Source organism: Cheilinus undulatus, linkage group 11, assembly GCF_018320785.1.
Source record: "Cheilinus undulatus linkage group 11, ASM1832078v1, whole genome shotgun sequence".
Classification (NCBI taxonomy): domain Eukaryota; kingdom Metazoa; phylum Chordata; class Actinopteri; order Labriformes; family Labridae; genus Cheilinus; species Cheilinus undulatus.
In genome coordinates this window covers 18,156,455-18,183,535 of record NC_054875.1, presented here as the reverse complement: position 1 = coordinate 18,183,535, position 27,081 = coordinate 18,156,455, and the positions used below count along the sequence as shown (strand labels likewise).

General features: G+C 38.2%; 2 protein-coding genes across 2 annotated transcripts; one reads left to right on the top strand and one right to left on the bottom strand.

Annotated features, from left to right (window-relative positions):
* Positions 1-65: 65 nt before the first annotated feature.
* ppih (peptidylprolyl isomerase H (cyclophilin H)) lies at positions 66-27,081 on the bottom strand. The gene is made up of 9 exons (XM_041799943.1): positions 26,747-27,081; positions 16,335-16,399; positions 16,186-16,209; positions 15,535-15,579; positions 2,373-2,415; positions 1,717-1,809; positions 1,341-1,428; positions 677-717; positions 66-498 (listed from the first exon to the last, which is right to left on the bottom strand). The coding sequence occupies exons 1-9, from the start codon at positions 26,810-26,812 to the stop codon at positions 430-432; spliced, it is 534 nt and encodes a 177-aa protein (XP_041655877.1). The 5' UTR covers positions 26,813-27,081; the 3' UTR covers positions 66-429.
* Positions 19,942-21,086, top strand: si:dkeyp-100a1.6 (probable G-protein coupled receptor 160). The gene has a single exon (XM_041799942.1). It carries the CDS (start codon positions 19,942-19,944, stop codon positions 20,992-20,994), a length of 1,053 nt encoding a protein of 350 aa, XP_041655876.1. The 3' UTR covers positions 20,995-21,086.

Sequence of the window (27,081 nt, the reverse complement as noted above, 5' to 3'; positions counted from 1 at the left end):
GTAACCTGTTCTTAAATAAATCAATCTTTTGATATAAAAATGAACCAAAAGTATCTCATCCAAAATTTAGAAAATCTATTTATTGATCATCCCTGACAACAGGCTAACAAAAAACTGTTTCCATATACAGTGAAAAAAAGTAGCAATTGTGTGAACATTAAATTTCAAATGGGGAGTTTTAACCCACAAGTCAGGTTCGACCAGGAAATCCTAGGTATTGATGCAACAGGTAACGTGGGGTCAGACATGACTCAAAACATACCCATAATCATGAACTTCAGACTTTTAAGTGGTCTTTCAGTGTACAAAGTTAGAGAAGGCATCGATACAATTAAATACTTGGTCAAGTATTTGAAGAGGACTAACAAAACCATCCGTGAATCTGAATCTGAGGGTACAAGGTTCTTATACAGTTGGAGACATGTTGGATCACATCTCTCCACATTGGGCAATAATGATGGGGAGCTTGGGCTTATTGTTGGGTCCTGTCGGGACATTCTGTTGAGAGAACCACTTTAGATTTAAAAAACAGTCATGTGAATATTTCATTCAAATCAAACAATCCAACAAGTCCCGAACAATATCTAGTATTTTGGTAAATATTTTCAATGAATTGTTCTTACACAAAATGCAAAATAAAAAACAAATATAAATCAACATAACAAAGACTTTTTACCTCAATTTTTCTCATGATCAGCAAACCATCAACCAGTTTTCCTGAAACAGTAGGGAAGTTAATTTCAGCAACAGCAGACAAATTAGAATACTACGGAAGGGCACTGGGGCCACTGAAAAAAAAAAATTTGAGACAAAAATTTTTTTTTTCACTTGTGAGAAAAAAGTCAGAATTCTGAGATTAAAGTCAGATTTCTGAGAAAAAAGTCAGAATTCTGAGATTAAAGTCAGAATTCTGAGAGAAAAGTCAGTATTCTGAGATTAAAGTCAGAAAAAAGTCAGAATTCTGAGATTAAAGTCAGAATTCTGAGATTAAAGTCAGAATTCTGAGAAAAAAAAGTCAGGATTCTGACTTTATTCTTCAAATGAAAAAAAAGTCTCATTTTTTTTTTCAGAATTCTAAGATTAGTCAGAATTCTGACATTAATCACAGAATTCTGACTTTAAACTCAGAATTCTGACTTTAATCTCAGAATTCTGACTTTTCTCAGAATTCTGAATTTAATCTCAGAATTCTGACTTTAAACTCAGAATTCTGACTTTAATCTCAGAATTCTGACTTTTTTCTCACAAGTGAAAAAAATACTAATACTAATACCTAATACTCTTCCGTAGAATACAAACTAAACAAATATCCACACAATTAATATCATAGACTTGCTTACCAAAAACAACATGCTTCCCATCTAGCCAGTCACATTTAGTGCAGGTAATGAAAAACTGACAACCATTCGTCCCTGGCCCACTGTTTGCCTGTACAAGACACATATTGATGAGAAAACAATTGCAGCTTCAATGTGTTTGTCTAAAATGGTCAAGTTTTTTTTTTATTCAAATCAGTAAGCAAATCCCTCTGTCAAAGGAGGCTGAGGAAAATCCCATTTGAAAGGACTGATTATATTTTTAGTTATTCAATGAGTACATTGTAGAATATATTTAATGACTGTAGGCAAAGTGGGCATCTTAATTTAGCTGATGTCTGAGTAACCAGTCTTTCCTGAATCAGGTGACTAATACATTTCAGGAGTAGTACATGCTTACCATGGACAGAAGGCCAGGCACTGAATGCTTCATTTTAAAGTTTTCATCTGCAAATGGACCTCTGTAGATGCTGCAAATACCTGTCCCATCACCCTTCACAAAAGGACAGAAAACAGGACAAGAGCCAATGGCAGAATAAGCTGTTTGGCATTGGCAGAGAAGATTTGGCAAATTTTTCATGGACACAACCCATGAAGTTCTGCTGCTCATCTGACAAATGCATGTTCCTTACAAATGTGGCACCATTTAAAAGAGAAATAAACAGCCTTTCGAACGGTATAAGATTTATTGCCAAGAAGCATTGTTACAACACAGAAATAATCTAACAAACACAAATTTCCTTAGTTTTTGTGCTAAGTTTAGAAGAAATAAAGGATTTTAAGTCACAAGCACTTAATAGTCACTTTGTAATTTGATTAGTGAAAAAATAATCTTTTGTCTACTGTTACCCTCACATCTATTTGGCACTGTTCCTTTAATCACATCAGTAATCCTATTAGAGATTAGTGATGGTATACACTTCCCTGCATAAAGTGGTAACATTATCTTCTGCTCAAGTGAAGTTAAGAAAGAAATCAAAGAAACCAATTATATGTTGCTTTCTTTACTGAGAGATAGGCAATTTCCTAACAACAAAAATATGCAAATATACTCACATTCACAAAGTCCCCTCCTTGTATCATAAAGTCTTTGATCACTCTGCCAATAAACAAAAAATGTCAGATCTTCTTTGATAAGAGCAGTAAATCACAAAGACAGAATAAGAAAGGTGAGTATATCTTTTCTCATCATCAACATTCATCATAATAATAAGCACAATTTATTGAAATGGGTTAAAGTCCCTGTATAGCAAAATCAGAAATTTCTCTCACATAAGCTATGTAGAAAAGAAATGCTGTAAACATGAGAAATGACTGAGAACTACGACATTGTGACACTTTATCTACATACAGTCTGTGTTTTTGTTTTTAGCAGTGATCATCAACTGGCAGCTTGAGGGCCACATCAGCCCCCCACAGCTTCTCATCTGGCCAACAGATAATCATCAGAAAATGTGGTTTGGTATTTAGGGAAAATATACATGTGCATCTACATTCAAAAAGTTCAATTTCCATATATTTTAGATTAATCTAAAAAAAAAAAGTAATTACATTTCAAGACTTTTTTGTTTTAATGTTGATGATTATGGCTTGCAATTAATCAAAATCTAAAACCCACTATGTCAAAACATTAGAATATTGTGGAAAAGCAAAGGTGTCCTGAGCCTTTATTCTTTCACTCTAGTTTCATTCACACAACCACAATAATGGGGAAGACTGCTGGCTTGACAAATGTCCAGAAGATTATCAGTGACATCCTCCACAAGGAGTGTAAGTCACAGAGGGCCACTGCTGAAAGGGCAGGCTGGAAGTTGACTGGAAGAGAAATGTGTGGTAAGAAAAGGTGCATAAGCAACAGGAGTGAGCTCAGTCTTCAGCAGAATCAAGAACTTAGGGTAACTTCACAAGGAGTGGACTGAGGCGTGAATCAGTGTGGCAAGAGCCACCACACACAGACGCGTCCAGAAAATGGGCTACAAGTGTTGTGTTTTTAGTGTCAAGCCACTCCTGAATCACAGATGTTAAAAGTGTTTCACGTGGGCTAAGGAAAAAGAACTGGGCTCAGTGGTCCAAAGTCCTGTTTTCAGACAGGAAGACAAAATTTTGCATTTATTTGAAAATCAAGGTCCCAGAATCCTGAGGAAGATCTGGGAGGCGCAAAATCCAAGGTGCTTGAGGGTCCATGGTTTTCAGTTTCCACAGTCAGTGATAGTTTGCGGTGCCATGTCATCTGCTGCTGTTGGTCCACTGTGCTTTAACAAGTCCAGAGTCAACACTGTCAGCCATCTTCCAGGAGATTTTAGAGAACCTCCTGTCACATAGCTGCAGTAATTTGCATAAAAGGAGCTCCAATCAATTACTAACAGCAAAAATGAGAAGAATTTTTCAGAAGGTCAACATTGCTGTATTATAAATATTTTTTTATTGATGTGTTATATATTTCAATATTTTGAGATAGTGGATTTTTGTGTAAGCCACAATAAAGATTTAAAAATCCACTTTGAATTATGGTAAACTGTATGTTGATGAAGAGAATAACATATATCCTGAAAAATAAATTATAGGGAAATATGGAAACCACTTGAGGAATTTATGAAAAATGGTGAACTAGGAGAGCTTCTACAGGAAAAAGACTGAGAAAAGATATCTAAAGAAACACAGCGATAAACCCCAGAAAAGATAGAGAACGATTTGAATCTTAGGTTATAGTTAATACATAGCATATATGCATGTGTGTATGCATGTATGAATATGCCGTGAAAAAGTATTTGGCCCCTTTCTGATTCCTTTTTTTTTTTTTTTTTTTTTTTTGCATATTTATCACACCAGGGTTCTCTGGGATGCAATCAAAGGTTTTGTAAGAAATAATGCAATCTCTTATTCTTCTAGATTAAATAAAATGCAGCTCAAAGAAATTCATAATTTAGAAAATTTACTTTCTGACTTAGAACATATTTTTCAAATGAAATACACTGAGCAAATAGGAAAAACCTTAGCAAAGGTAAAATTAAAACTTGATTTATTATTATCTCAAAAATCTGAATTTATTTTTCAGAAAACTAGACTTAACCACTTCTTATATGGTAATCGCCCAAGTCAGCTTTTGGCAAATAAATTGAAAGCTGATTATCAATCTACAAATATAGTGACTATAACATCTGAGACTGGGGTTACAGCAAACGATCCTATTTTGATCAATCAAAGATTTTGTAGCTACTATAAGCTGCTCTATACTTCAGACAACAGTTCTTCTGCTGTTGAAAGAGAGGCATATCTTGAGAGATTAAATTTAACTTCTCTTTCAGCAGAAGAAGCTGCTAAATTGGGTGTCCCTTTATCCCTTGAGGAATTAAAACAAGCTTTAGGTAGAATGAATAAAAGGTAAATCTCCAGGAATGGATGCATTCACCCAGAGATTTATTTAAAATTCTGGTGTACTTTAGGACCATTTATGTTAGATATGTTTAATACAGCCATTCAGGAAGGATCATTAGGAAGAGATGTAAATACAGCTCTGATAACACTGTTGTTAAAGAAGGATAAGGATCCAACAAAGTGTACTAGTTATCTGTGTCTTTGTTAAATGCTGATGTTAAGTTGTTTTCTAAAGTTCTGTCAGCCCGACTGGAGAATTATTTACCAAAATTAATACACCCTGACCAAAGTGGATTTGTAAAAACACGTCTGTCAACCCACAATACACGCCAATTGCTACATATTCTTGAAGCTTCTGAAAATCTGTCATCATCAGCTATTTTGTCTGTTGATGCAGAAAAGGCATTTGACCGCCTAGAATGGCCCTTTTTATGGTGTGTGTTGAAACACATGGGTTTAGGTGAAAATTTTACTAATATGGTAAAAACAATTTATGCAAATCCGACTGCAAGTGTAGTTACTGGTAATATATGTTCCCCTTCCATTAAAATAAATCGAAGCAGTCGTCAAGGAGATCCAATCTCTGCAATGTTGTTTATCTTATCTCTAGAACCTTTGGCACAGTCTCTTAGAATATTAAATAGTATTACACCGATTAAATTTAAATCCACCCATCACTCTATTTCTCTTTTGCTGACGATGTCCTTCTTTGTTTTTCAGATATAAAAAATCTCTTCCACACATCCTTACTATATTGGAGGAATTTAGTTTCCTCTCCAGTTATTAGACTAACTGGACTAAGTCCGCATTACTACCGTTAAATCAGTTTAGTAAAGATGAATGTGCTCAATTTAATATTCCAGTAGTTTCTCACTTTAAATACTTAGGAATACATACATATCCATGTCTTAGTAAAACAGTATCTAAGAACTATACCAATAATTTTAATATGATAAAACAGGACTTGGATAGATGGCAGAATTTACCAATTTTTCTTCCTGGTAGAATATCTATCATCAAAATAAATGTACTGCCTAGGATAAATTTTTGTAGTTATATGATTATGTGCTCCTCCAAGGTACTGGGAAAAAAATACATAGTATTATTGTGAAATTTCAATGGAAAAGCAGATGCCCTAAAATAAAAATGGCTAATTTACAAAGGAAAAAGGAGTTAGGGGGGTTTTCTGTACCTAATTTTAAGTTATATTTTCAAGCTCTTACACTTCATCCAATTATGAATTGGTTTGAAGACAATCTTTCAACTCCATGGATAAATATTGAGAGAGATTTGGTGGTTCCAGCTTCGTTAAAAGACATCTTATTTGCACAATTAAAAAATGCAGGGTTAAGTATGGTCCAATAATAAGTTATGCAATCAAAAATGTTAAGAAAATTGAAAAGATATATAAATGAAAATCTAAGTGGCATGCCAACACACCATTATTTCATAATAGTCTATTAAAATCTGGTGGAAAGCATTTTGTTTCACAACAGTGGTACAACCTGGGGGTTCACCGTTTGGGAGATATTATGAATAGTGGAGGGTTAAAAAGTTTCCAGGACTTAATGGAAACTTATAAATTGCCACCCAGTACGTTTTTTTTTTTGTTTGTTTGTTTGTTTTGTTTTTACAGTTACGTTCAGCCATACATGCTGCTGACATTTCTATTGATAGGCCACCTGCCCTACACCTGGTAATGGTGTTAGTTTCAGTGCTCTCTAAAGGACATGCGTCCATGATTTATAGTACACTTCCAGAGCAATCACAGTCTGCCTTAACAATTACATCAAAATGGAACAGAGACTGCCCTGAATCATCCATCAACTGGGTTAAAGTATGTCAAAATACATCTTGTGTATCGCAAAATCTAAATTATAAACTAACAAACCAATACTTTATCTATCAGACTTATTTAACTCCTATACAACATTTTAGGATGAGCATTGATCCATCTCCAAATTGCTCTTTGTGTGATTTAAATCAAGTGGGGACATTTTTACATATTATGTGGGAGTGCCCTCCAGTTAGAAAATTTTGGGAACAAATAGCTAAACTTCTCTCTAAAGCATTTGGAGTCACAGTTACTTGTTCTCATGAATTCATGCTTTTGAACAGTGATTATGGGCATAATCTTAACCCAACACAAAGGTGGTTGTGGCTATCAGCATACATGCACTGCAGCTAAAAAGATGTTAGCAGTTAGGTGGAAACCACCACATACTCTCTCTATACAGCAATGGATTAATTCAGTGATAGATATTTTGATAATGAAGCTTTCAGTTGCTAGGATAAATCAGGCGGGTAGTGTTGTGATTGAAAATAGAGTTGGAGCATTAAATGCTGTAAGATCTATGATGTAAATGTTATATTGCTATCTGTACTAGCATTAATATGTATACATTTATATATATGTATTTTTTGGTATCTCCATGTCCTTGATATGAGAATGAAATATAATAATAATAATAATAATATCTTGCATTTATATAGTGCCTTTCAAGAAACCCAAGGACGCTTTACAGGAACACAAATACATGGACAAACTATGTGAGGGGTAGGATGAGTGTAAGGGGTAGTTTAGTGAAGACTGTAGGCTGTGGTGAACAGGTATTGCTTGAGACGTTTTTTGAAAATGTCCAGAGATGGAGCGCTACGAATGTCTGCAGGAAGAGTGTTCCAGAGGGTGGGAGCTGCAGCACTGAAGGCTCTGTCTCCATAGGTTCGGAGTTTGGTTTTGGGCATGGAAAGTAGGCTGGTGTCTGAAGATCGAAGATTGCGGGATGGTGTGTATGGATGGAGATCAGAAAGGTACTGGGGAGCCAGAGCATGGACAGATTTGTATGTGCGGAGGAGGACTTTGTAGTTGATACGGGACTTGATAGGGAGCCGGTGGAGGTGGATGAGGGTCGGAGTGATGTGTTGCCAGGGTCTAGTGCGAGTGAGAACTCTAGCTGCAGAGTTTTGGACGTACTGAAGCCTGTCCAGGGTTTTGCTGGGAACTCCAGACAGGACTCCATTACAGTAGTCCAGGCGGGAGGTTATGAAAGCATGAATGAGTGTTTCAGCCACAGAATCAGGGAGTGATGGTCGGAGTCTGGAGACGTTCTTGAGATGATAGAAGTCAGATTTGGTGACAGACTTTATGTGGGACTGGAAGGAGAGGGTGGAGTCCAGGATGACGCCCAGGTTTCGGACCTCGGAGGACAGACAGATTGAGGTCCCGTCCACATCGAGCATGAGATCTCCAACCTTCTGCAGCAGCGCTTTGGGGGCCACAACCATGAGCTCTGTTTTATTGCTGTTGAGTTTGAGTTGGTTAGAGGTCATCCAGGCTTTGATGTCGTGGAGGCAATTTACCAGGGAGTGGGGAGGGAGCTGAGTGGATGGTTTGGTGCTGAGATAGAGTTGGGTGTCAGCTGCATAAGAGTGAAAGCTGAGACCGTGTTTGTGAATAATCTGTCCAAGGGGAAGCATGTAGATGGTGAAAAGGAGAGGTCCAAGAACAGAGCCTTGAGGCACGCCCTGGTTAACTGGGGCGGGGGATGAGTGAGAGGTGCCGATGGTAACAAACTGTTTTCTTTGTAAGAGATATGAGTGAAGCCAGGAGAGAGCTGTACCAGTGATGCCAAGATGGTGAGACAGGCGGTCAAGGAGGATGGTGTGGGATATTGTGTCGAAGGCAGCGGTTAGGTCAAGGAGAATAAGGAGGTTGATGTGTCCAGAATCTGCAGCTGTGAGGAGGTCATTGGTTATTTTGATAAGGGCGGTCTCAGTGCTGTGGTGAGTGCGAAATCCTGATTGAAGAGGTTCATAGAGCTCATGGTTGGACATGTGTTGCTGGAGTTGGGCAGCGACTGCTTTTTCGAGAATTTTGCTGATGAAGGGAAGGTTGGAGATCAGTCGATAGTTGGAGAGGTCCTCCGGGTCTGACCCAGGCTTCTTGATGATGGGGGTTACTGAGGCAGTTTTGAAGGATGAGGGGACAATTCCAGATGATAATGAGGTATTGATGATGTCTACCATGATGGGGCACAGAACAGACAGAGATGCTTTCACCAGTGGTGTGGGCATGGGGTCGAGGGAGCAGGTGGATGCCTTGGCCTTCTTGACCCATTTGGCCACTTGGAGAGTGTCAACGGGTGTGAAGCAGTAAAGACGGCAGTGAGGCGGAGGAGCGGTGTCCTGGTGTGAAGTGAAATCCTGATGCGGAGGTCCAGATGAAAGTTGCTGCTGGATGGAGGCAACTTTATCCTGGAAAAACTGCAGGTGCCTAGTGCAGCGGTCGAAGTTGGCTGGGGGATGAAGGTTGTCAAGGGGGCGGAGAAGGCTATTTATTGTGGAGAAGAGCATCCGGGGATGGTTTTGCTGGTCACTGATGAGGGATGAGTAGTAGCTGGACTTTGCTCTGGAGAGAGCTTCTTTGTAGGAGCGCACATGCTCTTTATAGGCCTCCAGATGGACGGTGAGGCCAGATTTTTTAGAAAGTCTCTCCAGCTGTCGGCCAGAAGCCTTCGTGGAGCGGAGTTCAGCAGTGTACCAGGGGGCTGGGTGGGTAAAGGAGACTGAGCGAGTCTTCAGAGGGGGGAGAGAATCCAGGCTGAGGGATAGTGCTGTATTATAGTGATTCACCAGGGCATCAACTGTGGTTATAGGGTGTGTAGTGGTCAGGTTGGTGGCTAACATGTTCTTGAGGGCTGGGATGCTTATTGACTTGAGGTTACGGAAAGTGATGTTGCGTTTTGTAAGCTGTCTGGGGAGGGGGGTGGGGATAGAGAAGAAAACAGCATGGTGATCTGAGATGGCTAGGTCCAGGCATTGTGGAATGAATGGGGTGAGACCAGTGGAGCACACAAGATCCAGTATGTGACCTTTGGAGTGGGTGGGTCCTTGGACATGCTGTGTGATGTTGAAGCAGTCCAGTAGTGATAGAAATTCGGAGGTGAGTGTGCAGCTGGTGGAGTCAACGTGGATATTGAAGTCTCCAAGGAGAAGTATGGAAGAAGACCTGGAGCAGACAGAGGTGAGGAGCTCAGACAGGTCAGACAGGAAGGTGGTAGTTTGCTTTGGGAGGCCGGTAGATGAGGACGATCTGAAGCAGAGCTGATCCAGTGAGAGAGATGATTAGACACTCGAGAGCTGAGGTGCTGGGTGCCGGTAGCTCCTTAACCTGGAAATCTTCTCTATATATCACGGCCAGCCCCCCACCGCCACCAGTGGTGCGAGGTTTTTGGATATACACATAGCCAGGTGGGGTTGCTTGATTTAGTGTGAAGTAGTCGTTTGGGCTTTGCCAGGTTTCAGTCAGACATAAGAAGTCTACTTTCCTGTCTGTGATGATGTCATGGATGAGGTGGGCTTTATTGTTTATGGACCGGGCATTTTGCAGCATAAATGTTGTGGAAATGTTTGAAGATGATAAGCAGAGGGGAGTGGGAGGGACGTTGGTGCATCTGAGAGGTCTCAGGTTAATGAGCTGTACGTGTAGTTTGTTGTGATGACGTCGTCGAGAGTAGGCAGGGCACCGGTCCGACTGGACTGTGGGGACGGCATGGCTGGAGTAAACACACTTTTGTTTCTGTGCTCTGTGGATATAACGAGGACGATGCAGAAGGCCAAGGGATTTAATGTCTGTAAGACAGACTGGAGTGGAGAAAGAGATGAGGTTGAGAAGCTGCTGGGGCGAGTATTTGAAGAGCACCATGTTAGCTGTGCGAGGAAGCAGTGGGAGCAGGCTGCTGCTAGCTAGCTAGCCGCTAGCCCACAGAGGCTAACAGCTGATCGGCGGCTACAAGCTAACAGCTAATCCGGCGTCTAGCCAGGAAATCCTGATGGAAGATTCACAGGTGGTCAGGAGAGAATGCTCAAGATTCGAAGGGGAAAAGCACAGTCGGAGCTCCGGTGGGTCACTAGCTAAGCCAGGAGGCTAGAGGTTAGCCGGAGGACGCTAACAGCTGATCGGCAGCTACGAGCTAACAGCTAATCCGAGAGGAATTACGGTTCACAGGCGTCTAGCTGGGAAAACCTGATGGAAGATCCACAGGTGGTCAGGAGAGAATGCTCAAGATTCGAAGGGGAAAAGCACAGTCGGAGCTCCTGTGGGACACTTGCTAAGACAGGGGGCTAGAGGTTAGCCGGAGGATGCTAACAGCTGTGGGGCGGTGAGTACTTCGGCTGACAACAACACAAGGTTCGTTGTAACAAAGTTAGAGCTAACTGATATCAATCAGCGCTTGACTGGATGGTTTAGCAACAGCAGAGGAACAGCAGAACTACAAGAAATAATCAATGTTAAGCGAAAGCAGACAGTTTTCTTAGGATTGTGAAGCGGCGACAAACACGCCAGCGTCCTCACACATCCGACGCATGCGCAATGATGTATATATGGAAATATGGAATTATTAATTAATTTTTTTAAATATTTATTTATTTATGTATTTATTTTATTGTTTTTCTGTTTTTGTTTTGTTTTGTTTTTTGTTTTTTGTTTTTTTGTTTTTTGTTTTTTTTTAATGTATTGTAAAGATATCTCATCAATTTGTTATTGAAAGACCCACAGGGAAGGGGAGGGTTTGGGTCTTAAAACTAAGCTGAAAAGATAGTTGCATATTTATCATATTTATCACACTCATATGTTTCAGATCATCACACCAATTTTAATATCTCACAAAGACAACCCAAGTAAATACAAAATGCAGTTTCTAAATGATGATTTTATTTAAGGGAAAAAAAAATCCAATCCCATCTGGCCGTATGTGAAACAGTAATTGGCCACACCCATGCCTGGTGTACTCCGGTTTATACATATATCCTCATTTCCACAGTAAACAGCACATCGTCATCACTCCAGTGGAAATCGCTCATATTATCTTTGTTTTAGCCATTTCCAAGGCTTTGGAACTCCTGTGAATACAGTCAGAGCCATTATCTACGAATGGAGAAAACTGGGAACAGCAATTGAACCTTCCCAAGAGTGGTGGGCCAACCAAAATTACTCCAAGAGTACAACAATGACTCAAAAAAAAAAAAAAAAGTTAAGGTTTTGGAGTGGCCAAGTCAAGTCTGGACTGAAATCCAATTGAGATGCTGTGGTGTGACCTTAAACGGGCAGTTCATGCTTGAAAATTCTCCAGTATGACTTAATTAAAACAATTCTGCAAAGAGGAGTGGGCCAAAATTCCTCCACAGCGATGCGAAAGACTCATCACCAGTTATCGCAAACGCTTGATTTCAGTTATTGCTGCCAAGGGTGGCACAACCAGTTATTAGGTTCAGGGGGCAATTACTTATTCACATAGGACCAGATAGGTTTGCATTTTTTCCCATCGATAAATAAAATCATCATTTAGAAACTGCATTTTGTATTTACTTGGGTTGGTTTGATGATTCGAAACATTTAAGTGTAATAAATATGCAAAAAAAAAAATCAGGAATCAGAAAAGGGGCAAATACTTTTTCTTGGCACTGTATTTTTTCTTGCAAATTAGTATTTGGAAGAGAGTATCTAATGTTATGTCTTTTATGTGGGTGGGGTGTGTGCTGAATGTATGTTTTCATATTTAAGTTTGTTAATGTAAAAAAGGAAAATAACTACAGTATACTGTCTGTAAATTTACAATGGATAATGCTACAAAAACATTGTTTTTTTTAAAACACTTTTAACGATGAATCTAGAATACATGGTAGTTTCACAAATTGAACTAAATCACAGGAGGAAAAAGCATTAGATGATATTTTTATTTTTAAGATGCATTAAGATGTTTGTTTCCTTCTTGAAACTCCTAAATCTATTCAAGCAACCCCCCCCAAAATAAATTTAGATTAAAAAAAGTTTCATTAGGAATGACTTAACCTTTGGTGAGTTTTACAGTAATCCACCTGTCAGCCATTATTAGTGAATATTCAACTAAGTGAGCCACCACTCTTTAAAAAGCTTCGCTTGTTTTGCAGGCTGTGCATATTAGCCGACAATCAGCGGGGGGGAAACAAGTCCTCCACTTTTACAACTGCATTGTTGTGTGTGCCTTACCCTGACTACATCTAAGACTGAGGACAAAGTGGAAGTTCTCATTTAAAATTTTGTTTTATTGTTTCATATGTTGGTCTTATCTAATGTTTTTGCATGCAATTGTTTAACATTTGTTTTTCCTACCCTCAACCTGACAAACTTATTAAACAATGGGCAAACGTAAGTAGCATTTCTACTATTAAGCTGGCATGATGAATACAAACTTTTTGATGAAAGCTGCGATTTTCAGTGTCACCTTTCTGTTTCAGACTTTTTGAGAGTGCAATTTCCCTGTCTCTGAATTAAGACAGTACACCAGTTTCCTGCATGATAAAGCATAGTATTAGCACCAAACCCAAATGATGGACAACATACAGCGCCAGAAATACAGTATGTGGCCACCCTGTGGATAGTTGCAGTATAACAGCAAGTCCTCACATGAGCATGCATCAGAGACCAAATCAGCTTGATTACACTGATTCCTTGTAGTAACCTGACAGACTACAAATGAGAGAAGACCCTGTGCCATGTCGGGCCAATTCAGGCTGCATGCTAGTGTACAGTATATGGATGGGAATATACAGTATGGGCATATTCATTATTTGCCAAAATTGGGCCAAAATCATGAGCAGAATTTCATTAATCACATTTAAAGCATCTTCACACACAGGCAGTGATTCTACTGGTAGATACAGATACATATTCTTAAGGCGTATATTATAAACATGTGCTCATTAAGTGGGCTATGGCTGTCTATCTCTCTCTCAAAGCAGCAGTTGTGACTCCATACAATCTGCTAGCCACGAAAGCAGTATGGCCAACAATATACTCTTTCTGTTGTCACAGTAAAAGCCCTCACTTCCTTGATTTTTAGAGTATATTTAGCAGCAAACAATTTAGATGTCCCATAAAAACAAAGGAAAGGAATCTATCCTTGCATCACACATACACTTGAAAAATGAAACATTAGGGGGCCTGAACATGTGTTTATATGCATGATGACAAATTCAATTCACACTCTGTAGTACAAAGATGCTCAGTAGAGTCAGTTGTCCTGCAATTATAGGGTTGTGCGTTCGATCCGCAGCTCCTTCAGTCCCATGTCAATTTGTCCTTGGGCAAGACACTTAACACCAAATTGCTCCCACTGCTTTGTCAGTGGGGTGTAAATGGGTATGGATGCATATGAATGGGGATAATAACTAATACTGATAATCAATTCTCTATAGCCTCCAAACCTCCAAATGAATGTAGATTGAAATGAAGCAAAAGGCCCTGACTGGGTAGGTGTGACATGTGTTGTAAAAGCACTTTGAGTAGACTAGAAAAGCAAGTCCATTTACCATTTACAAAAGTATACATCTGACATGAAACAAATTTGATTCTGGCTATGAGCAGGCCTGGCAGAGAATGAGCCTTCTGGTTGTGCATTTTTGGAGTTGAAAAAGAATAATAATTCCTTTGAGTGTGCATGGTTTCAATGTATTCAGCAAACATACTCACAGCATTCCAGAGCATATACTACAGCCTCATTTTTCATGATTTTGAAACTTAATTTAATAAACTTCAAGAAGTCTGGTGGTTAATTACACAGTCTTCTGTTATACATTAACCTAAAATACATATTTTTCATTGTTTTACAATGGGTTACATGAGGCTGTAGTAAACCACCCAGCTCCTCTTATTAAAAAGCAAACAAAATACAAAAATGAATTGAATTTAAATGTATTCAAAACAAATTTATTTGAACTACTAGTAAAAAAAAAATAAATATCAACATTATCCAAAAAACAACAACTGAGTATGTTATAAATCCCTGTCTTTACTCTCTTTAATGAACCTCCCACCACTAGAGACCACTGTAGCTTCAGTTAATGGTCGAACCTATATATATATATATATATATATATTTTTTTTTTTTTTTTTAACTTTATTTTAGAATTGAAATGTACAATATATGAATACATTCAATCAAATACAATTTTCAAAAAATGAGAGTAGAAATGATTTGGCAAAAGAAGAAGAAATGCAAATAAAATTAAATTGAATAACAGTAAAGGACAACAAAAATAAAGAGAAATTAAAATTAAAGCAGAAAGCCAGGGGGACATGTCAGAAAATACTTTTTGGAAAAGGTAAACCAGAATTAATCAGTGGCAAAACTTTAAATAGATAGCACATGTTTACAGTTCTTATAGCTGTCTTGTTTTTGGATGAAGAAATACTTCTTATATATAACTCAGTTTCTTTCTGAAAGGCAACAAAGTGGGGTTTTGTTTTTGAAAATTTGCATTTGTGAATAGTTAGCGTGTAGCAGGAAGACCACGGTGTGACAGTTTTCCAAAGTAGTAAATGGAAATAAAGTGGTATGAGGGCTGTCGAGGGTTAAGCTCACGTATGACCCAAAAAACAAAATAAAATGAAGGTTTTGTAGTGGCCAAGTCAAAGATCAGACTAATTACTTTTCATATAGGGCAGATAAGGTTTGCATTTTTTCCCACTGATAAATAAAATCATCATTTAGAAACTGCATTTTGTATATACTTGGGTTGTCTTTGCGAGATATTAAAATTGGTTTGATGAGCCGAAACATTTAAGTGTGGTAAATATGCAAAAAAAATCAGGATTCAGAAAGGGGACAAATACTTTTTTACAGCACTGTTTATTTATATTTTGGTTCTCATTGCTATTTTGCTGCTAGATCTTTGAAGATGAAAAAACAAAGTCAAAAAAGTCTTAATGTAAGATGAGGTTGTTCTAGGGGTGACTGGGGTAGATGCAGAGGCTCTAAATATAATGTGAGCTAATAAAAAAGCTGCCATTGTTCTTTTTTACCTGTGGAATGTGCAACCTTTGTAACCAATAGGGACACCATCCTTCCTGAAAGACAGAAGTTTGATACAGAACAACATTAAGCTAACAGTATTGATTTCAATAAAAACCATGTGACATTATCACTGACTGACAGGTGTTCAACTGTCATCTAAATTAGAATGTTCTATTGCAGACATGTTCTTTAATTTGCCTAGTATAAAGGATGGAGTACTATTACCTTTGCATATGGAGGCACAAAGAAGGAACAGTGTTGCATTAAGGGCTTTTGGTCCTGTTAAATGGTCTCTTATTCTGTCAATATTTGAAGGTTGTGAAAAGAGTCTATCAGCCCCAGTGACCCCAACAGCGGAGATCCCCAACTGTGTTTAATAAATAAATCCTAACATTGTAAATCAAAAGACAACTTGTGTTTTTCTCTGTACAGGTTTTGTTGTGCTTGTCAGTCCAGCCACAGCAATATCCAAATTTAATCTGTTTAAAATATTGTAATTCTTGTAATTCTTTTGTTTGTCATGTTGCTCCTAACCTTTACATTTCATACAAGAAAAAGAGGTTTGTTGAATCATTTAAAATTAATCAGGTTACTGCCAATTGATGTGGATATTAAGAGTTTTCAAGACATTGTGTGCTTGATTGTGGTCAGTACCTTACCTGAACTCTCCTGTGCAGAACTGCCTGTAGAAGAGGATGCAATAACATGTTACATTTCTGCGTAGTCAGAAACAGTATGATTTTATCTTAAGAAATATACCTGTTGTATTTCTTGTACTAATAAGGACCATCTTAGTTGATAATCTTACCTGAAATTCTCAGCTGTTTTTGGAACCACATCAGCAAACAGCTCAAACTTCATCCGTCCGACATCCTGTCAAAACAGATGAGACAACTTTGTCTTAATTGTCCAATACACAGGACAGAACACACTACAGAATGACTGAGGTCAACCCAAAGCAAAAGTTAGAATTAAAGACATGGGCCTCTCCTGCTTCCACAAGCTTCTCTTTTGACCTGTCTTCACCTGGAGTAACCAGTTACACTCCATTTAGCTCTTGAATCCTATGCAAGATTTATGTGTGTGACTGTTTCACTGTGCGGTGTTTGATCACCCAGGCCCAGATAACCCATAGGGTTTGCAAGTAGCTTAAGTAGCTGACTGTTTTACTACAACAATGTGTGTTTCTGTGTGTGGGTGTGTGTGTGTGTGTGTGTGGGGGGGGGGGTGAAAACAACAATGTGTTTGTGTAAAAGGAGTTGTTTGACCACATGACGTCACTGCAGAACTCTCCATTCCATCCACACAGTAGCAGTTCACAGTGAAAATCCGCAGCCACTGGACCTCTGTCGTTGCTCTGTCAGGATAAACTGCATGTTGAGAGCCCACATCAACTTGAGAGTTTTTGATCTGCTAAGGAGTTTCTCCATTTGGACTCTGGAGTATGACAACAGGTAGAAGCCTTTCACATAAAAAAGTAGTTCCATAGGGCCAAGTCTATATTGATTCATATATGTTGTGTAAAATCTATTAAGTAATGATCCTAAAATAAGGTTCAAAGTTATGAAATCTCTAGGTATTCCTTATAATAGCAAAAGCTTACAGTTTAAGAAAAAGTGAGAGAAAAGGTGTCAAGTTTACTGAAATGACTTGAATACAATCCAAAGTCTGACTTTGACTGAATAGATGCGCCAGAGTACAAACTAGTGCCGAGTGATTATTAGTTTAGAGCCAATTTTAGTTTACAATCTTAGCTTCTTACAATCGTGACAGCAGGGGTACTCAGGATTAAAGGATCAGTGCTGCATTCCATATTGCGATCACTTCATTGGTTTTGTCTTAAGAAGTAAATGAAGCTCAACATCCCTTCCTTTAAAGCACAACATGTGCTCTGCCCTTTCCACTAAAACAGTTCTCCTTAATTTTTAAGTGATGATCAGGTACTGCAGCCTGTTTTAAAAAGGAGAAAAGTAAAGAAGATAACAGAAAGGCAGCCATCGGTTAAGAAAAAAGATAAAATAACTTCAGTTATGTGGAGTCATTTTGCTTTGAGGAGTTGAACCAAAAATGGAAAATAACTTGGAGAATACCTTAGGCAATAAAATCCATGCATTAAACTATTTGAAATTCACACATTAGATGCTGTCAAACAACAGGGTAATTATGCTTAATAAATGTGATCACAATATCAATCAAAATATTCATGACCCTTTTTTCCACCATAATCAAGAAGCCCTTCTATAACTGTAGGAACACTATAACGGATAATACTTATCACACCTATTTAAATGCCCTTCAGTTTCCTGTAGGAGTACATGGATGTTAATCTTCAGCCTGGGAGTGAGTACAGTAAAAGCATCATTTAAGATGTGCTCTATTTACAAATCTCTTTAAACCAGCTATGAGTTCATATTTGAACAAATATTCTAAGTGGAACCACAGGAGCACATCTGTGTGTAATATTTCGGTTTGGATGATGAGAATCCTTATTATTCAACAGCAACATGACAATAAATGGGTGTAATTTCTGTAAATTAGAGGATTATAAATGAGGAAAGTATAAAACGGAACTATAGGCCTCAAGCATTCAACACTTAATGCTTTTTCCTTGTGAATCCAGAGTAAATGTACAAGGACATGGTGCTGGTGAACAAAACCAGTCATGGCAGGATGTGGTTTCAACTAGAAATTATTATGTGAAGAAGGTACATTCCTGTTCTGGAAAGCTGATACAGAACATGCAAACTGATCAACAGGCAGTTGCCTCTGGGACATGTAAGAGGCAAAACACTCAGGCTTACTTAAAGAGACACAAGGTGTGGCCCAACATTTGTTAGCATTAACAATGGAAAGGTGGAGCCATAAAGACTTTAGAGAAAACCACACCACCTACTAAGAGACACTAACCAGTACTGATGACAGCATGTGGAATCGCTAACTGACATTACTGCAGGATTTAAGCATCAGGGTCACTACTGGACTGGGATAAGGGCAGGTAAAGACTTTTTTTGTGCCACGTTTGTTCTACCATTTTGCCTGTTTTGTAAATGCAACATGCATCAAAGAGCAGAACTTTTCATTGAATCTACAACATCTATTAAGGCAAAATGAATAACTGGAAATTGAAGCTGTCTTCTGCTGCTTGAATAAACAAAACTGCTCTGTGATGATTACATGAGGTGGCTACATGTGCAAAACAAGTTGTAATGAAAAACAGGTTGTATTTAAGCTTGAAAAACGGTTTTGGGACCACATGTCTCTGGTGGAGAAACAGCTAAAAAAAAAACCCTCTTGAAAAACTTTCAACGCAACTGTTACATGTAATGTTCCATCAGCAAATAAACACTTATACCAATGGTACCTAACTTAGATGAACAATACATTAGGTTTGTTTGTTTGTTTTTAACTCAAATCAACTTGAGATTAATGCTTAAAAGCTTTTTTTTTCTGTCACTCAGTTTTAGACTGTCTTGTTTTTTGAGTAAATATACCAAGCTTCAACAATAGAGTGAGTTTGTGCTTAAATTAACACTATAAGTCACTGAAACGCAGGCAAGATAAGCTGGAAATTCTAGTTGGTTGACTTGCTGCAGGTATGGAAGCCATTAACCTGAGATGTCACCATAAGAACGCATCGTGTGCAGAAAGCCAAGTCATAATTTGTCAGATACAAAATGATACTTTAGTTTAATTAAAACCTATTTGAAAACCAAGTTCTTCTAAAACTGAATCAGAGTACTTTGAAAGTTAAATAAATCTTTTGATATCCTCTTAATAACTTTCAAGGTAAGACAGAAACATTTTAATCTTGCAGAAAATTGTTGAAGTTGAAGTAACAGTTAAAATAGAAAAAAATAATCAAAGTTAGAAAAAAAATCATAAAATTTACAAGTGTGTTTACATGTGGGTGAGGATTATAACAAAGAAATGGATCCTAAAACAGGCTCGACACTGATGGTAACTGTTAAGTTTCAGGTCCTGCTACCATTTGCTGACATGGGTTTCCAATTGGTTTTAGAGCCAGCACAAGCAAGATGAAATGTTACCTTTTGCTTCTTAACAGTGAAACTTGAGTAAAAGAGCAGAGGTGCAAATTTATACAGCAGCAATGTTAAGTTTTTTATTGTCTTATTTGAGGACAGGATACATCAGGATCAACCAACATTTACAAACCACCCCAGGATGGTCAAACCATGCAGTCTACTTAACCATTTCCCATTACTTCATTCTCATCAGACAAAAGTTAATTACTTATTCAGTCACAGACTTAATTGAGTTTTCACTTATTACTGGCATTCTATGTATAGCTACAGTTTCTGACATATACAATCTTATCTTCACCAGGAAACCCAGAAGAACCTTGATACTGACCTGAGAACTGGTGTGATCAAGCCAGCACAGGGGAAACCAGTGAAATGCTAGCCATCATGGAGCAATGGGATGGGGAGAATGGCTGTCACTGGAGCAAAATTGACAAGTATCTTCTACTCTTGATTTTGAAGCTGGGAATGGACGCATCTGTCTTTTACTTATGCTGCCAAAAGCTCTATAAATTCTTTGTAAATATGTGTAGCCTGTCTATTGTACTTTTTGATTTGCTGTTAGTGTTCCTTATGGCAACTGTGTGGCTTCTTGGAACTGAAAAGTCCCTTATGTCACCTTGCTTTATCTTGGCTAATGCATCAGCTGCATATGGAGCACTACCATTACCCATGATGTTCCTTGGTTTACTGGACTACTGTTTGCAAGATGCAGTTCTCTGCAACCAGAACTCTTTCCTCAAACCTGCAACAAATGCAATCTTGACGTTGCTGATGTGGATTCTAGTTGTTACTTACACATTCAGTCCTGTCCAAAATAAGCAGATGGAACTAGACAATGTGACACAGACAATTTTAGTGGTATGTAAAGTAGATGGATCCATAGTTGTAACATACTTTGTAGTGGGTCTTTTCACAGGAATAATCTGTACAATGTTACCCTTTTGCACACTGATTCCCTTCTGGTTGAAAGAGGCTAACAGGATATCTATAGCAAGGGAAGGACAAGAGAAGAAGAGAAGTGACTTGTTCACCTCAACTACCTGCATCTTTGAAAAAGGAAGCGAGAAGATTTACCTGGAGGAGACTAACTGGCCACGCCCCCCTCTGTGGATCAGCCTAACACTAGGCTTTGGTTTGTTTTGGATGCCTTATCTCGCCGTTTCTGTAGTTTGTCTGCTCTTGCACTTTGGAGTACCAGCCTATCTCACAGTCAACATTCTATGGTTGGAATGTGCTAACAGTTTCCTGCTTGGTTTGGTATTCTGGGTAAAGAGCAAGACACAAGGGCCATACAGCCATGTACCAGAAAATATGTGCACTTGGCATGTTTTCTGGCATTTGAGCAAAGGAACGCAACGGCAAACTAACTTTGTGGCAGTGTTAAACTCATCAAAAGAGAAGGAAAACACTTTCTTCTGTGTGTAATATTTAATCAAGTTTATGCAAGATGTGTGTGTAACACATATGGAAACAATTAAACAAGGTATGAAATGATTACTGGGGTATATCATGTGCTAGCTTTTGATTTCAGTAAATATGTTCCCTAATGCTGCAAATTCAATGAATGACCATTTTCAGTTCTATACAACCTATAAAATCTTTTAAAACTCTGTTTTTCATAATAATATAGAACAGTGCATTTTGAGGTTTTTATTTTTTAAAAATTAATGGTTATCATTATGAAATTTGTTCAAAAATATTTGAATTATGCTCTAATGGCTGATGACTTGAAAAATATTCTGTCATTTGCATTAATATTTAGGAAAATAAGAGAAAAATGTCATTTGCATAATAATGTGGAAAGCGGTGTTTTATCTGCCTCTAGCGTCCAGTCTGCTTAGACCAGTGTATTGTTGTATCTAAGGAATTTAAATCCTGGACTACATTATCACCATCAGTAAGGTGGGCTATTGTCTGTGGCTGGCTCGCTGTAGTGTGCGCATATGTACACTGACATATGAACAGGGCTTGACATTAAATTTTTTTACACTAGCCACTGTGACGCTGTGACTATTGGCTACTAGCCACTCAGTGTTTCCACTAGCCACAGTTCTGTTGTTGGGAATGTATTTGCTATATATCATATGTACCTCTGCCCTCATCAACATGATCAATATCAGCTCTCCTTCTTAATAAAGCTCCTCTCTGTGACTCCGCACGAGTCACACTTAAATGATAGACAGACACTGAGACATTGGAGATTAAATGTTCTTGTTATTTGTCAGATATATTTCTTTAATGGTAGTAATTTTATACTAACACAACTAACTGTTAATGAACTGTTTATTCTGAAATAAAATACAAACTCAATGAGCATTTCTAATTCTCACTCAGATCTTCAACAGAGTATGCTGAGTATTTCTCCCTCCATTCTCCTTAAGAAACTTCTGTCATCATTTATAGTGTAAATTTCTTTATATGGGTAAAATCAAGATAAATTTTACTTTATTCAGCTGAAATCTTCTGGACTTTTTAGTTAATAATTTCTCTGTTACAGAGTGACAGGGGGACAAGAGATCATGATGGAAATATTAAAAACCGAAGATTGTGCAAAAGTCCCAAATCACGAGTTGAGTCTTGAGTCTTGCGCACGATTCCAAGTCAAGTCTCAAGTCACTGATGTGTGCAACTTAAGTGCATCTCAAGTCCAAGTTGCAGACTCGAGTCCCCCATCATCAATTAACTGTTGCTGCTGTGACGCAACACACTTACTGTACGGCAGCAAGTCAGCCTTATCGGTGGATGGGGACCTGAGGGGGACCAATGTGAAACGTAAAAATCATGATTTTTGAGTTTGATAGAAAATCTATAAATTTTTATAATGTTGTCATGCTTCCAGTTCAACCCAGTATACCCAAGAAGTCCTCTGAGATGTATGAATGACAATTGGAGCAACAGGGAGGTTTGCAAATTGAGACAGACAGATATACAGACTGACAGACATCCAGACAGCTCTCAAATTATAGTAGTAAGATATCTGTGACCAACTGAATGTTTACTGAGCTCCATTTACTCTGTAAATTTGAGCTGACTCTAAAAGATATGTTCTAAACAAGCTGAAACTGCTGCCCCAGTGTTCTCATGGAAAAGACTCTTGTTAAAATAAGGAGCTCATAAACTTGACAAAAATACTTTGACATCACACAAGAAAAGGCACTCTAGGCAAAGTCACTGACTCTCAAATGTGTGCAGTGCCTTAAATACCGATTATACTGTTTAGTTTGAGATATTTGCTGTATTTGTTATACAGTGGCTTATGCTTCGTCAGTAAACACAATGTCAGTTTAAATTAAATAAACTCACTACGCTGTAAGTTTTTTGGGTTAATGACGTGACACAAGTTTTAAGTGTCCGAATGTTTTAATAACATCCAAAAGGAGTGAATATTAAGATTCTTATTAATCACTTTCACTCAAGCCCCTTTTAATGCCTTAGTCTAAATTTTCAACTTTTAATCAATTTTGAGAGAATATTGAGGCAAAAATGTCAATGTGGTGTAACCAAAAAAAAATTGGCGCCAAAAAAACTGAACTCATATAAAAGAGGGAAAATTCACAACAAACCACTCTTTAAACTTGTTTGGCATAATTTTGCACTAGCAGTGTTGAATATTAGATACATTTCCTTAAGCAATTATGGTTCTTAGTATTTTTAATAATTTGGGGAATCTTTGGAATCCTGCTGACTTCCTAATATGTCATTGTGATGTAACCACCATTCAAGGGGCCATTTTGTTAATATTTTGAAAAGACTTTGTCTAAGGAGATGATGTCAAAAAGATGAGAATCTGATGATCATAATTGGTACATCTCAAAGTTGGTATCGTAGATTAAAATCTGATATGACTGGACATTTCTAAGGCTTGGTAAAGAATGTCAGTGGTCATATGTCAAAGTATAGCTAGTGAGGCAGTAATGGAGGATGTGCAGAGACAAGCTCTTGCTTAACCTTTCCAAAAACACATTTTTAATGCGCACTTGATGCAAGTTTGTAGAGTACAATGCAACAGCTGTTTTGGGAAGATATATGGAATCATTCTCTCTATGTGCCTTTACTGACCGTTATGTGTTGCAAATGCCAAACGACTGGTCATTTCATGTTGACAGAAAGCTTGGACCTCCTTGTTGTGGCTTTTAGTGTTTAATTTTTTACTCAGTACTCAATGCTTTTGAAAATATAATCGAGTACGATACTTTACTCAAAATATACACCAGAAAATGTATGTTCAATCTGAAGTTGTCAGATGTTTGTCATCAAATACATGAATGAATGAATGAATTTAAATAAATCACTTCAGCTGATTTTTGTGACTATTATGTGTGAAGTCAGTATCAAATTCTTAAACAAACATGGCCTTTTACCATATACTAACTAGGGGTGTAAATCACCAGTTTCATCACGATACGATACAATATCGATTCTCAGAACAACGATACGATATTTGCCGATATCATAAAGTCTGCCACGATTTGATTTCGATATGAGTCGATTTAGAGGCCTGCGATCGATAACAGACGTTATTGTGAACCCATTTACCACAATCTGTTACTTTTCATATAAAGGAAAAAAACACAATATTGATACTCACTAGCCATTACCTGCTATCCACGCCTAGCGGTGTTGTGACTCGTGGATGGGTGGAAACTGTCATAACCAAGCACATGGGGGGACTTTGAAATTAAAAGCGTAAGGTAAAAATGGCGATTAATATAGATGTTTATACTTACAATCTATCTGAATAAATCATTACTCAAACAATCAATATATCGATCCAGATCGATGAATCGTTACACCCCTAATAATAACACCATGGTCAGGTGGTGTAACCACTATTTTTCACTAAAATATTTGAATATACAGAAAAATGAATATGGCATAGAAATAACTTTTTTTTATCACAAGGGGATAAAAGGATTTTTATTTCTTGCATAACTTGCCACCAGTTACTTAGAAAATAGACATTTCAGGCACATGTCCCCAGCTCAGTATTACAAAAATGCATACAAAATTAAGGTACCTCTATAAAATCTATTTTCATGTGATATTTAAAGATGAGTGACTTGTTTACATGAATACCTTTGAATGCACCTTAGGTATATAAGATTTGTAATGACTGGAATTATTTTATGGTTACACCATTTGACATCTTCAGCTCATTTTAGTCTAACTTTTTGAAAAAAAAAAAAAAGAAAATACATATATATATATATATATATATATATATGTTCTAAACTACCTGAAACCAACCAAAATAGAAAATTTGTATGTTAACAAACCAAATGCATGCTTTAAAAACAAGTTTTGGGATGTGTTTTGTCTTCTCATCTTGCCAACCCTCGTTTGTCACTGACCCGTATACCCCCCCCCCCCCCCAACCTACACACACACACTATGTTGACAAAAGTATTCGCTCACCTGCCTTGACTCGCATATGAACTTAAGTGACATCCCATTCTTAATCCATAGGGTTTAATATGCCGTCGTTCCACTCTTTGCAGCTATAACAACTTCAACTCTTCTGAGAAGGCTTTCCACAAGGTTTAGGGGTTTAGGGTTTATGGGAATTTTTGACCATTTTTCCAGAGGCGCATTGGTGAAGTCACACACTGATGTTGGACAAGAAGTCTCCACTCTAATTCATCCCAAAGGTCTTTTATCAGGTTGAGGTCAGGACTCTGTGCAGGCCAGTCAAGTTCATCCACACTAAACTCTCTCATCCATGTCTTTATGGACCTTGCTTTTTGCACTGGTGCACAGTCATGTTGGAACAGGAAGGGGCCATCCCCAAACTGCTCTCACAAAGTTGGGAGCATGGAATTGTCCAAAATCTCTTGCTGTGCTGAAGCATTCAGAGTTCCTTTCACTGGAACTAATGGGCCAAGCCCAGCTCCTGAAAAACAACCACACACCATAATTCCCCCTCCACCAAACTTTACACTTGGCACAATGCAGTCAGACAAGTACAGTTCTCCTAGCAACCGCCAAACCCAGACTTGTCCATCAGATTGCCAGATGGAGAAGTGTGATTGGTCACTCCAGAAAAGTCCACTGCTCTAGAGTCCAGTGGCGTGGTACTTTACACCACTGTATCTGATGCGTTGCATTGCGCTTGGTGACGTATGGCTTGGATGCAGCTGCTCTGCCATGGGAACCCATTCCATGAGGCTCTCTATGCACTGTTCTTGAGCTAATCTGAAGGCCACATGAAGTTTGGAGGTCTGTAGTGATTGATTCTGCAGAAAGTTGGCGACCTCTGTGCACTATGCGCCTCAGCATCCACTGAACCCACCCCGTCATTTTACGTGGCCTACCACTCCGTGGCTGAGTTGCTGTTGCTCCCAATCGCTTCCACTTTGTTATAATACCACTGACTGCTGACTGTGGAATATTTAGGAGCGAGGAAATTTCACAACTGGACTTGTTGCACAGGTGGCATCCTATCACAGTACCACACTGGAAGCTCCAGCTCCTGAGAGTGACCCATTCATTCACAAATGTTTGTAGAAACAGTCTGCATGCCTAGGTGCTTGATTTTATACACCTGTGGCCATGGAAGTGATTGGAACACCTGACTGCAAATATTTGGATGGGTGAGTGAATATTTTTGGCAATATAGTGATATATATGTATGTATCTATCTATCAATACATATATCATACAGGATGCAATAATCTACATGATGTTGAAAGTTCTAATCTCACAGAAAAAAACTTATTAAAAACGATCCTCTTCTCAGGGACCACCGATTTGTACCCATATCAAATCTACCTGGTGCATTGTTAAGCAATATTTGATAAGACTGTTTGATTAATCATTTACAAAGCCACTTTGCTGGAGACATTTGGGCGTGTAAATACTGTTTTTACACGGAAACGTAACATTTTCCTTGTCTCTGGTCCATACACTTTCGTACCGCACCGCGTTACAATACTATTGTTTTCACATGGGCTTACTTCCTCCATTTATTTTCAAAGCATGGGAATTCCACTGTTATGTTAATCAATCGAGAACGAGAGGTGGAAACTTTAGGATCGACACGACTTAAACAAATCAAATGTCAGTTAAAATGATGACTAGATTATAACTTTTATCCACTGCATGACAGACGGACTAGCGTCAGTATTTTCTCAACGTCTGCTCGGAAGTAACGGATTTTCAGAATAAACACTTTACTCACCTGCCCTCCAATAGTAATGTCAAAGAAAACAATCGGATTGTTTGGATTTGTTGACTGAACGGACATTTTGATGCCTCCCTTGCCTTCAGCGTATTATTAGAAACGTTGTGTTGGACAAATCGTGGACGTTTCAATCTCAAGCATATGCGCTGCGATGATCTACGGCAACTCAGGAGAGACAAGCTACGGTTCGCAGTTGTGGACAAAAGTCATAAGAACGTGCGATTGTGATGTCTTGGATGAATGCACCACCGACTCGCTTTCCGTTGATAAGTGGTTGTTTAGTTTGCCTGTACTTCTGGCTGTACTACACACTAACGCACATTTTACTTTTC